At 31.3% G+C, this 13912-nt stretch overlaps 1 protein-coding gene across 5 annotated transcripts in view; it reads left to right on the top strand.

Annotated features, from left to right (window-relative positions):
* LOC143237588 (threonylcarbamoyladenosine tRNA methylthiotransferase) overlaps nt 1-13912 on the top strand; it is a 35128-nt gene that overhangs the window by 12233 nt on the left and 8983 nt on the right. For all 5 annotated transcript variants that reach the window (XM_076477016.1, XM_076477015.1, XM_076477018.1 and 2 more), the window contains 5 exons: nt 7132-7362; nt 7827-7947; nt 9422-9525; nt 10230-10396; nt 12364-12509. In XM_076477016.1, the coding sequence (XP_076333131.1) occupies nt 7132-7362; nt 7827-7947; nt 9422-9525; nt 10230-10396; nt 12364-12509 (769 nt within the window). The remainder of the gene's footprint in view (nt 1-7131; nt 7363-7826; nt 7948-9421; nt 9526-10229; nt 10397-12363; nt 12510-13912) is intronic.

Genomic DNA, 13912 nt, shown 5'->3' on the forward strand with positions numbered 1-13912 from the left:
CCAGGACTAGAAAGGCCAACTTTAGGTGACTGACGCTGCTGTTTGAACTATCCGTTAGTCATTTTGGCAAGTTATTATTACAATTTTGCTACACATCTTTTAAAACTTTTTTATTACTTTCCTTTTTGAAAATGGCTATAATGTTAAATAACTTGGAACCAGGACTAGAAAGGCCAACTTAGGTGACTGACGGTGGTTTTTGTACTTACCTGTTAGTCTTCCTGGCGAGTTATGATAATTACAGTTATGCTACAGAAAATCCTTTACAACTTGAATTACTGTAGTTTTTCTCTTAATGTTGTAGACTAGATGTTAACATTAGTTTTATGCTATTTATGTGTTTTTTTTAAACTTTGTTTTGTTTTATCTTAATTTCCTTTTATGAATTTTACTAGATTTACTTTTAACTTTTTACTGGATGTTTGGCACAGATAGCCAAGCTGCTTTGTGCCATAAAACACTATATTAACCAACCAACCAACCAGAAAGCAGAATTTTAGTGAGGCATTTTTAATGAACTAAAAAAGATTTGTCTGGGAATATATCAAGTTTTTTTTACTTGTCTGAGAGTGCAAAGTGAATTTCATGTCGAGATAAAAATACTTTTCATTTTAAAAATTTCAAATTTCCTTTGAGTTATCTATAAAACTTCTTAAATACATTTCAAATGTTTGTTTTGAGTAAATCTTCATATTGTATCTGCTAATTTTCTCTACCCTGACTCTATAAGGTTGGTCAATGTGACTGACCTTGTAACCACCAAAGAGAGAAGTTGAAATACATCGATGTTACCTTTTTTCTAGAATGGCTTTAAATTGTAACATAAAACTACATTTATCTTAAGTAGCTTTAAACTTGTAACAGTATACAGCTATTTATATTTAAATTTTATTGTTTTATTACCCTCTGAACCATGTCCAACTACTCTTTGCACCATTATAGGGTGTAAATCACTCGGGGAACATGGAGCTGACATTACATGTTGCTTGCTTATGTGTCTCGTGAATCATTATTATATGATTATTATTCATTTTACCTAATCTAACTATTTAACCTTAAGAGGTTTCTATTTTTACATTTTAGTTTCTTTTATTATAATAAATAAGGAATCCAGATGTAAAATAAGAAAAATTATTTACCTGGATTTCTTTCTTTCTTTTTTTTTTTCTGCCATATGTTGATGAGATGTCACTGTGCTTTTTTTTATACTAATTGTAGTAGTACTATGCACTAAATAATTTTTATTTTAGTAAATAAAGAACATAGAATAATAACATTCAAAAAGCAGAGAATGTTTTATAACAATCACAATTTTTGTGGCTTTCTGACTACGTATCAAATGCTGTTACAAGTTCGTTCCATCTATTCTATGTATTTCCCATGGAAATAAAGCTTGAAATAAAAGAAAAATTGACAATTCTTTGTTCAGAAAATAGCATAATATCTAACTTGCTATATGAAAACCTTGGCTTTCTATTGATTGTAAATAATGTAGAATTAAATGTAAGAGAGACCTGTTAACAAATTTTGAAAGACAAAATGTGACAGATGGGTGTGGCAAGAAGGGTTTGATTTTCTGTTTGATGGCTCTGAAACGAAACAAAATTGAAAATTATGCTTAGTCTAAGTGATGATGAGTTTGTAGTTTACATTAAATTTTGTACTTATTGGAGAGGTTGTGAATATATTAAATTTTGTACTTATTGGAGAGGTTGTGAATATATTAAATTTTGTACTTATTGGAGAGGTTGTGAATATATTAAATTTTGTACTTATTGGAGAGATTGTGAATATATTAAATTTTGTACTTATTGGAGAGGTTGTGAATACATTAAATTTTGTACTTATTGGAGAGGTTGTGAATATATTAAATTTTGTACTTATTGGTTGTGAATATATTAAATTTTGTACTTATTGGAGAGGTTGTGAATATATTAAATTTTGTACTTATTGGAGAGGTTGTGAATATATTATAGAAGAGGGGGTGCCTAGAGAAATGATTTCACATTTATCATACTAGGGGAAATTCAGGATTTTTGTTTAATATTGCCTTATAAAAATAACAATTTAAAACTTGTATACTACATTTTGTTTATGTTATACCAATTACTGTCACATACATTTATAACTACTAATTGGTATAACATGAACAAAATGTAGTTTAAATAAGTTTTGAATCTGCATCACTAAATTTCACATGATGTGCAGTAAAAAATGCTCAAGCAGATAGGGTTAAAAGGTGTTTTTTTCTGTTATTTTCCAGATATTAAATGTATGTCATCTCGTCATATTGTCTTGAGAATATAGTACTGAGAAAGCAGATCTTTATCCTATCAATGCTTCATACAATTGTAAATTTCAGTAAGATTACTTCTTACCCATCCCCACATTCCTCCTAATTATCCTTCTCTGAACCCTTTCCTGTAAGTTAATATCTTTTTTTTAACCAAGAAAATCAAAGCTATACACAGTATTCCCAGTGAGTCTCTTACTGACCTTGTAACCAACTTGTTTCTAACTATTAGACTTAAAATAATTCCCTAAGCTTACAGAAGAATTGATTTTTAAATTAAGTATTTTTATTAAATATTTGTCTATGAATATGTGGAATCAGTGTTGACTGCTCCAAGTGCAAAATGATTTTCATGTTAGCATTAAACATACTTTTCTCCATCTGAAATTTCTTTAATTTTCATTGGTGTTACCTCTAAAACCTCTTAAACAAATATAAAATATTTTGTTTTTTTATGTTAAGCATTGTATTTTATCTGTTATTTCTTCCACTGTAACTTTCTATGAACTCAATCAATTTGATCAACCTTGTAATCACTATAAGAAATTCAAAATAAATTTTAAATTACTCTTTTCTTTCTAGATTGATTTCAAATTGTAATGGGACAATATTTCTTAAGTTCTTTAAGGCTAATAACAGTTTACATTGGTCTCTCATTAATTGTATTGTTTTAATGTCCTTTGAACTGTGACTAATTAATAATCCTGCTACACAAATAGTAAATCACTTGGCAAATGCATTGCTCAAGTTACAGTACTAAAAGGTGTAACATGACCTATACACAAGCACACCTCATGGAGAATTATTATTTTTCATCATCATTCCTAATCACACCTAATAAGTCTCTAATTTTATGTTTTAATTATTTTTATAACAATAAATAATGAATACAAAAAACAAATATTTCACTGATCTTTGACCACTTGTTCTTTTGCTGGTAATTGCTGATGAAATTCAAGTCTACCTTTTATATATTAATGGTACTAGTACACTAAATTTTTTAGTTTATAAACAATGCACCTTAGAACACAGAATAATAATGTGCACAAAGCAAACAGTACCCTGTAACTACTGTAATTGAATTGGCTTTCTAACTATTACAGTCTTAAAATAATTCCCTAAGCTTCTTAATCTAAACACCATGAGAGAAACTTTGAAACTGAAATAGACAATGTGATATAATACATTATATGACAGATTAAAACTTTGCCTTTCTATTGGTTATAAATGATATACTATAAAATGTAACAGAGAATGAATGGCAAATTTTTAAAAAGAGGATGTGGCAAGTGGTTTTGACTTGTTCATTTATATCTCCATAAACAAAGAAGATTGAAAGTTATGAAGATTAGACTGTGTGAGTAAAGTGTATATTATAGGAATAATTTATGCTAAATTTTGTAATTTTTGGAGGGGTGGTAAATAAATTATAAAATAGGCAAGATGTGAGGAATAAATATTGTGATTCTCATAGAATAGAAGATTAAGTATCTATTTAAACACATTTTCAAGTTAAGAAATTAAATCTCGTATTAAGATCTATTTTAGTAATTACAATATGTAACACAAATTTTGTTCCTAGATAGTATGTGTTATTTCTTAATTGCTTATGTTGTAAAAGTACAGAAAATGACCATTATTCCTTTCAAACTTTGCTTTTGTGACCTGGATAATAAAATTTAGAAATTAACCTATTTTCCATGTAAAAATGGGCAAATTTGCACATTTTCATTTACATAAGGTCTGAATAAAACAAAATACGAGTCAAGATTTACATGTATTTATACTGAAGTTATACAAAAATGAACAAAACGTTTAGAATTGAGTAGTTTTTCTAGATGGCTGCTTTCTCTCTGGCAGAGTGGGCCCAGGAATCTCAAGGCAGTGTGACACTGGGGTAATGGATGATGGAAGGTCCAGATAATAATAACATGCATTCTTGCCAGCCCGATGTTTGGAAGGGTCCACCATGCAAAAAGTAGGAATTGCTTGAGTGGTCAGTGAGTTTATGCCAAATTCTTGGAATAGCAAACTTCATGGCTCTCTTTTCCCTCTGTACCATCCTGCAAAAGAACAAAATAAAATTATTATAAAGAATAAATTTATTTCATCCACAATGTATAAGAGGCTTATGCAAAATATTTTGTGATATTTTTTCTATACTATTGGAAATTAAAAAAAAGATATTTAAATTTAAAAGGTTTAAAATTTGTATAATATAAAATTTTACTGTTCAAGCAAGCAAAAATTGACCGTCTTACCTTCTAGAGTTTCTTTGCAGTGCTTACAGGTAAAATGAGGTGCCCAGGGTTTGTCTTGATCCTTGACAGGCATGATGAAATATACCTTGTAGGCTTCACACATCTTAGCAGATGCTGTCACAGAGTACTTTTTCGCTCTTATCTTGATAAATTGGCCACATACATAGCAAAATGCATCTGGAGAATGCTTGCAGCTTCATGATGCCATTTCTGATAAAATCAGATTGGTCTTAGGCTGCTAGAACTAAACTGAAGTGGTGAGTGGTGAGCCCCTGTATATATATATATTACTATGGAAAGTTCTAGAAAATTATTAAAGATTCTTGAAATACTCGTAACTTCTACAATGTTCTTGAAAATTCTTGTGAGTTCGAGAAAATTCTCTACCAGCGACTCAGCACTGAATCTACCTGGAATATTCTGGAAAATGGGTAAATTTGAAAATTTCATTACCCAGGTCACAAAAGAAACGTTTGAAGAGAAAAATAGGTCTTTTCCATTTACTTTAGGCATAAGCAATTGGAAAATAACACAATTTACCCAGGAACAAGAAAAAAATAAATTTGTTACATAGTGTTGTGTTGTGATGCAAGGTTACTTGTATACATTGATGATGAAGTAACAATTCAATTTTGAATGTAATTTTGTAAATGGTTGTGACATGCACACTTTAATCTACCAGTAACAAGAAGGTTAAATATTCTTTCCATAACTGTCGTTGATGTTCTTTCTTCAGCTAACCATCTGTATGATACCTTTAGAAAAAGTATTTTGAAAATATGGGTACACCAAGTCTATACACTTTTTATTGTCCACATAATAAGTAACATCATCATATTGTATTTCTATAAATGTTTTTACAAAAATTTTAATCAAACTTTAGAAGTAATAATAACTCCCCTATAATTTTTAGAGTAATACTTGCCACCATCCATTAAAAATAGGAGTCATATTCTCAACCATCTAATCCTCAGGCACTGTCTAATGACCTCTTAAATATGAAGAAGGCTCTCATTCCTTACCTTTGACCTGCTTTAAAGCCCTGGGTTTGACATTTTACACACCATTAATTTTGCGATTTTTGAGTACTTCATGTAATTACTTCTAAAGACTTTACATATTAAAGTTAATTCTATTTTATATCAACTCTATTAGCAGTTGACTAATTTGCAGTTGTTTTGATAATGTTTCATTAAAATTTGAATTAGTATTAATTATCTCAACAAACGTGACTTGAAAATGTAACTTTTAATTCAAATTTTTATACTACCCAACTTTTAATGTCGTAAAGAAATAATTGAGAATTTTTTAGTCTTCATTTACACGTGTCACACTTACCATACATTTATTATTTAACAATAGGTCATGGTACAGGAGAGTAAATACCAGATACAATATACAGGGATAATGTAAAAAATAAAGCTTGCATCTGTTTCAGAGGTACTGAGGTTACGCAAGTGCAGACTGTATGACGAACATAAATATTCTTATATTTTCATCTGACTTTTCTGACTCGGACAGATGTCATCAGTCTACTGACATACCTTGAGTAGAAATACAGATCTGAATTTTTCTATACAACAGGCTTATGCATTTTATTTAAGGATTTCCATATCTTATGTAGATAAACTAGGAAATGTAGAATTACATACAATATACCTTCCCAATATTGCTCATTTCTGATGGACCAACACTGTACTCATTCAGTTAAACCAATACCACACATTATTTGTTAAATTATTCCACAAATTTAAAATTTATTGTCAGTGAAATAATATTACATATAATCAGCTTTCTCAGCTTTAACATACTTCCTCTAATATTTAGGATTCCCTCCCCAAATTTTATCCTTCCATGAGTTCAAAAAATATTTACTAAGCAATATAAGCAGTTTATTCAAGCCCCTAAAGGAAAAGAAACACTTAACAAGAGATCCGAAATACTTAAATCAGGTAATGTCTAATCCTTCAATGTTCCATTGACAATATGTGTGGCTTGCAAAATGGATTTATAAGAATGATTTTATTTATTTAAATTTTGCAACACTTAAGGTTATGAAGTTTCCAAATTAAGATATATTTCACTGTTCTACTGTTTATTAAAGGTGATGTAGCTTTTACCATAGACTTTAGAATGACTTTATCCTTTCTTTGTCTTTCCATGTGCATATGTAATAAAGTAACGTATCTAGTAAAGAAATATTGCACTGTATATTGTGAACCCAAGTGTATGATTGTTGATTTTACTATTAGGATTAGTACATGTACACAAACTTTATATCAACCTGTATTCTTTGATACTAGATTTGTACAGTTTTAAAAATCACATTATATCCTATGAGATGTTGCTTTGTGTTTTTATTATAGAAAAAACCTACTATTGTTAGTACATGATAATAAAGGAGGAAGAGTTAACTGTCAAAAAAGGTTGTCAAAAGGTCAGTGGTTATTGTTTTGTGTGCAGTAATGTACTTATGTTTTTGTGTTCTGACTTGCTTAATGGCTCTGGTTGTGTAACAGCATGATCTTTGGCATTTCCATGTCTAAATTGTGTTTGGTTTTGGTATTAATTTATCAGATGATCCTGCCGTGGCTGACCTCTGGCTACTCAACAGCTGCACAGTAAAAGGCCCAGCAGAGGATCACTTTCGTAATGCTGTTATGTCAGGCTTAGAGAGAGGAAAACATGTGGTAGTAGCTGGCTGTGTACCCCAGGCAGCTCCTCGTGCCAGCTACCTTAAAGGATTAAGTGTGGTGGGTGTTCAACAGATTGATAGAGTAGTGGAAGTTGTGGAGGAAACACTTAAAGGTAAGCATGTATATGGTACATTAGCAAGAGGAAGTACTTAATGGTAAGTAGGTATATGATACATTAGTAGGTGTCAAGGTAAGCATATGACTGTACTCAAATAGGAGGAAAAGTCTAAAGGTAAATGTGCATTTATTACTTGAGCAGTCTGATGCCAAAATAAGAAAGTATTTCAGTCATAAGATTTTTAATGTGGTTTTTAATATATTTAAATATACAATTTACAAAACTTTATTATATGAGAATATATCAGGTTTTATAAGTGTAATGTCTATTCTTGAATATCGTTCTTTAAAATTTTAAAATGCAGGAGAAAAGCACTTGCCCTTTAAGCTTGCATTAATGTGAGATGTAGAATTTGATAGGTAGATGCCATCTTGTGTTGCTTGTATCACATCATTTTTGTTTTATGATCTAACTCTTTCATTAAGACAGTTTTGATGAAAACAATTGTTTTTACATAGGTCATACTGTACGGCTTTTTGGTTCAAAGAAAGAAGGGGGACATAAATATGGTGGGGCATCTCTAGCTTTGCCTAAAATCAGAAAAAATCCATTGATAGAGATTATCCCCATTAATACTGGGTAAGCTTATTACAACATATATAGTCAAGTTAGTGTAGTCCTAACAGTATATACCATGTTAACATAAAAGTTAAGTTACCAGTCTATGAAAATGTTTATAAAATTATTAAAATGATAAAATTACAAGATACACATAACTTACTGAATCCAAGGATTTATCAAAAACACTATCTGCTGAATGTCAGTTCTTGGTACATTTGGTGGTGTTTGTAGCTGGATGCTGTGCCTGTTTTCTTGTTTGTGTATGGCTGGATATCCTTCTCTTACAGTGGACTGGAGGTACTATACCTGTTGTTGTCAGGTTTTGGATAAGAGAGGTCATCCTATTGGTACTTTCTACTCTACTTCCATCTGTTGGATGTCAGTTCCCAGTGGATCTGGTGTATGTTGTGTTGGAAATGCATGCAAGTGGAGACAGATTTCAATATGAAAGCTTGTCTTCCCTATCAGTTCTCATTTCCGGGTAAAAAGGTAGGTGTTCCTTTACCTACTGCAAGTCTGATGTACCATTCCAGATACAAATACTGCCTGATGTTGGATGACATGGAACTACCACTATGGTTTGTTGCACCCTAGCCATTCAACACCCAGGAGTTCCATTCAGTGGTCATATGTATTCTAGGGTTGTTTTATGTTTTTTTGCCTTTTTTCACAACACTATTATAAGAAAAAGCAGAGTATATCTGTATCAGATGTAGTACAGTCTCCTGCTGAGGTGTGATGTTTTCTTTTTTGGTTTCACACCTGCTGGTCTCTCTCTAGGTGTTTTCTAAAAGGATATTTTTTTTTTATTGGCCATCCACTAGTTCAAAATGGAATCTTAACTATTTTGTGAGAGGAGGTAAGATATTCTTTTGGAAGTTAACATCTTCCTGCATGGAAAATGTATTTCTGATAGATACTTTTCTCCTTTCACATTTCCCACCCAGCCTCTCCACTTCCAGTGAAATGTGGTGTAGGTGATTAATGAATGCAGATGTCAAGAGGGCATGGGTTGCTGTATATAGTAGTAGGGCTAATGTCATGTTCCTATTGGTGGAGAGCTACTGCATGATCATTTGCATGCTGTACAAAAGCCAGAGGTGAAAGGCTAGTGGTGTGTGTTGAAACTTTCTACCAGTAGAGGGCAATGCTAGTCAATACAAGCTATTTTGTGAAAGGAGGTAAGTATCTATCAGAAATACATTTTCAGTGTAGAGAAATGCATATTTTTTGAAAAAGAATAAAATATTGACTCTGAATGAACAGGCAGTAGAACTTTGGAACAAAAATGAAGTCTCAAATGTAAATTAACAGATTATATGTTAAACCTTAGAATACTGATGAAATATTGACCCTGAAAAACAACTGATGGAACTTGTTTACTTGAAATTCTTACAGTTAAACGATTAAAACAAAATAATACTCTGTATCAGAATTCTCTGTTTTCATGTGTTATGTTTGGTACATAAACTACTGAATGTGTTTTCTGCAGGTGTCTTAACCAGTGTACTTACTGTAAGACCAAGCATGCTAGAGGTGAATTAGGGAGTTATTCTATTGAGGAGATTGTGACTAGAGCTAAGCAAGCTTTTCATGGTAAGGTGGTCCTACAAGTTTCTGAAGTGTTTAATTCGATGAACTGTTAACTGTTTTTCTTTGGTGTCATAAAGTACTTTTTTTTTAAATATTTGTGGCTAGGAATTTGCATAGTATTTCATTGAATGCACTTATTGTGTCAAAATGTGTCTTCTTGTGATTAGTGGGCATTTTTAATATAAAGCATAGAATTACTTTTGTAAAGTTGTGTGATTACATAAAACCAATGATATAACAGATGAAACATTTTGTAATAACTACAGTTAATTTCCAGGTGCAGAACATTAGAGTGGAGGAAGTAACATTAAACCATTTATGCTACAAAGTGTATTGAATCATGACAGTAAGGCTTAATGAACTTAAGGGTTCATGTTTGGTATCCGGTTGTTAGAAAAAAATTAATTCCACACATTGGAATAAAACAGTGACTATTTTGTCTGACAAGAATTGTACAGTAGTTGGTGATTGGCTTATGTTGACTAATTGGTTTCCCAATGGTCGTGTCAATTCAAAATTAGGGACAACTTGTTTGTTTAGCTTTGTGTAAAAATTCTAAAACTTAGCTTAATCATATGATGTGATAAGTTATTAATGGTATTAATTATGAAATTACTTTTCTCTAAATGTGCCTTTTTTGAATACAGTGTTACAGATGTGATTAAGACATGAGTTGTTTGTAATTAGATTCATTTTTAATTGGCTAGAGGGTGTAAGAGAGATATGGCTGACTTCAGAAGACACTGGTGCTTATGGTCGGGACATTGGTGTGACCCTTCCTCAGCTACTCTACCGACTGGAGGAAGTAATTCCTGAAGGTTGTATGCTTCGACTCGGAATGACAAACCCGCCATATATCTTGGAATATCTTGAGGTTAGCTTAATATTTTATAATATGTTGTGTTTAAGTTCCAACCAATAATATTGTTAAGTTGGCAGTTTTATTTTATGTAATGTTGAGTAAAACTATGCCCCATTCAACCATGCTTTTCTCTATATAACCAAACCTTCTCTGAATTGTTTTTCTTTGGAAAGTATTAAAGTTTATTTTATTTTATGATTTTGGTCTAAGCAGGTTAGCTTTAATTTTTGTATCTATACCATGTTTGTTTGTATATTTACATAAATAATGTTAAAACTACAATACTTAATAATGTATAGGAATTGACTAGACTCTCAAATGGAGGAAGGCACTTTGACTTATTGCTTTAGATGTGAAGGGTCAGTATGTAAATTTTGGGAGTCAGTATGTATCAACAAGTACCAGTAACACAAGCACAATTTAATCTTAATTGTCAGGCTAAATGCTCTGCATCTTTCACTGCCACTTGGAGGTTTTTTTTAGCAAGTTTGTTCTATTATGTTTCTAATTCCAAGGCTTTTCCTGCTGTTTGATAGCTAAATGAATGACACAGCAGTGATCTGCTGACTCCTGATGTTAGTCAGTCAGGGGACAAGTTCTTGCTTAGTTTAAATAACAGCAATAATCAACTATACAACAATACAGATATGTAAAATAAATCAGCAGTGGTAATTAATATTATTATTGAGTTGCTGAATTCACTAATTCCTGACATTTTACAAAACTTGTGCAGAACTTCTGTATCAGTATTAATGGAGTTTTCAAAATATAGCATTAACTTGCATAATTTTTTTAACACCTTTCAAGCATCTTTTAGCACTGAGCCTAGGATGGTAAACAGGGAGATCACTTTGGAAATCACTTAGGTTTTATTTAGGATTATTTTGATGGATCTTGATGAATAATGCTCGGCACAATGTGTAAAATAATGTAAGAATAACAACTGGATACCAAAGAAACTGTGACATTATGAAATCTGTATATGTGTTATACTGTTTGGTTCTACACTGAATTATACCATCATTCTTATATTTATTCTTCCTTACAGAAATGGTATTTTTAATTTGAGAATCACTAGGGAAATCATCTTGTGGTGCATCTGCTTTAATTTTGACACTACATCTTTGGGTCTTACTGTTCTGTAGGTTTCACAAAATATTGAAACTAATGGTTTCATATAATGGATTTCAATCGTCATGTTTGAAGATTACTATTTTGTCCATTTTTTATCTTTTGCTGTCAATGCACCTGTAAACTAACAAATTTTCAGTTCAGCTGGTTTATCAAATTGATTGGGATATCTTCAAATAACTTCTTCCCTCATCCGATCTGGACCCACAGTTTAAAATAATCACTACACTTAAACCATCACATTCACAACCACATTTGCTACGTCTCAAGCATGTTTATTGATAAATTGTTTTATTTGACAAGTTAACTTCTCCATGTTGGCTTTCATGTTTTTGAGTCAAACCATGAGTCTGGTCTAGCAATCTAGACCTCGAAAACATTGCCAAACATCTTCTTTTTGTCTAATTAAAACAATCCAAACCTTTTTGGTGTGACTTATTTTTGTGGATCCAGCATTAAGGTTATGAGCTGACTTGTGTGATAGGTGTAAATAGCGTGTTTATGCAAGCTCTGTAATAGAAAATTGTTAAAATATTTCATTTGAAAGAAGTTGTAAAATCATACAGAAGGATAAGTATTATATACATACAAGTGGTTTCAAAATTTGGACATCATGAACCAAATCTGTAATTTCTAGTAAACATAAAGATGTCAGAAGTTTTTATGTTTGTTAAAATTATGGCTAGTCCTTCATTAGATGATTTTTTTATGTCCCTGTTCAATTAGAATGTGTTTGTACATCTTAGTTTTAAACATTGAATAGTAGGAACCAAACCTGTAATTTCTGGCAAAGATTTATCAAAGTGTTGGACATTTCTTTTGTGATCTTTGATGTTGTGTACTTACAGGACATCGCCAAAATTATGGCTAGCCCTCGAGTGTATGCTTTTTTGCACGTCCCAGTCCAGTCAGGAAGTGACGCAGTGTTGGCTGACATGAAACGAGAATACTGTGGTGCTGACTTCAGACATGTTGTTGATTTCCTGAGGGACAGGTGAAGAGTCTTTAGTGTTTGTACAATATTTTGTAATAATTTTTGAGGTCTTATCCAGGTTTCTTTCTTCAAATTTGTCTTTGGAGAGAGTTTTGTTATATGTATGGGTAAACGAATTTAAATGATAATGAAAATTAGAAGTAACTTCAAGGAAAACTTGCCTACTAAATACAATGAATGAGCTACTACAAAAAATAATTACAAAATGCCAGTGTTAAAATGGTCAACACTTACCCAGTCCACTCTTCAATAAATATGTATTTAACACACCTTTCTTATGTACGTGATTTTTCAAAAATGCCATTGGTAATATTCTTCAGTTTTACATTGTTCAAATATGAGTTCAGATTGAAGCTATAGCCCGAATCTCAGGTGTTCTGTTTCTTGACAAAGGAATGCACCAGTTAGTGCAAATAACCCTATAACCTCAGACTACTGAACATTTTTTTTATCAATTTGTTTGAAATTAGTTAATTTCACTGATCAGAAAAAACACACAGTTAGTGTGAATGATCCTATAACCTATGACCACTGAACATTTTTTTATCAATTTGTTTGAAATTAACTAATCTTGCTGATCAGAAAAAACACACCTAGTTAGTACAAATGACCCTATAACCTTGGACTAGCAAACATTTTTATCAATTTGTTTGAAATTAGCTGATTGTATTGATCAGAAATTTCGATATTTTGTTTTAATTTGCATGTAACTGAGTAGAATAAATATTTTTTACAGTATGACTAGTACTTATTTCACTTTAGAAGATTATGACTACATTTCATCTGTGACATACTGAAATAAGTTGACATCTTTCTGTTTGGGTTATGCATGTTTATTTGTTGAAAACTTCTTGTTTTTGTTGTCTCTGAAGTAATATAAATTTAATGGTCTTTGGTGGTTTGCAGTTTGCTTTTTATGGTACACTTGAATGTTCTTATTTTAAGAACATTGTGTGAAGTATGTGATGAAATTTGATATCTTAAAAAAGACCACAAGTGAATGTTGAATGTTTGAAAGACGAATTATTACTACTCTTGAAAACTGATGTAAATGGAAGAATATGATTATGTGTGGAAAGTAACATTACATCAACAGTTGTAATGCATGTTTTTTCTCGACCTTTGTGAAAACTAATACCCAGTAACATCATCAGATAGAACAAACAGGTGTTGCTAATACATTTGAAAAGTTATTTCAGAAACTTGACTGATGTTATTTCTTAAATATAACAAAATTATATTACATGGGTTACTTTGGCATTTGCATAAGATGTAATAACAACTATAAAATGCAATTGTGTCAGAGAGAGTGTTGTGTTAGACATTTGTAAATAACATTTCTGCCTATTATATTGATTTTTAGGTGATAATTTTGCTTGTTCCTGAGTCCTCCTTTAATGTTA

This window comes from Tachypleus tridentatus, chromosome 13, assembly GCF_004210375.1.
Source record: "Tachypleus tridentatus isolate NWPU-2018 chromosome 13, ASM421037v1, whole genome shotgun sequence".
Taxonomy (NCBI): domain Eukaryota; kingdom Metazoa; phylum Arthropoda; class Merostomata; order Xiphosura; family Limulidae; genus Tachypleus; species Tachypleus tridentatus.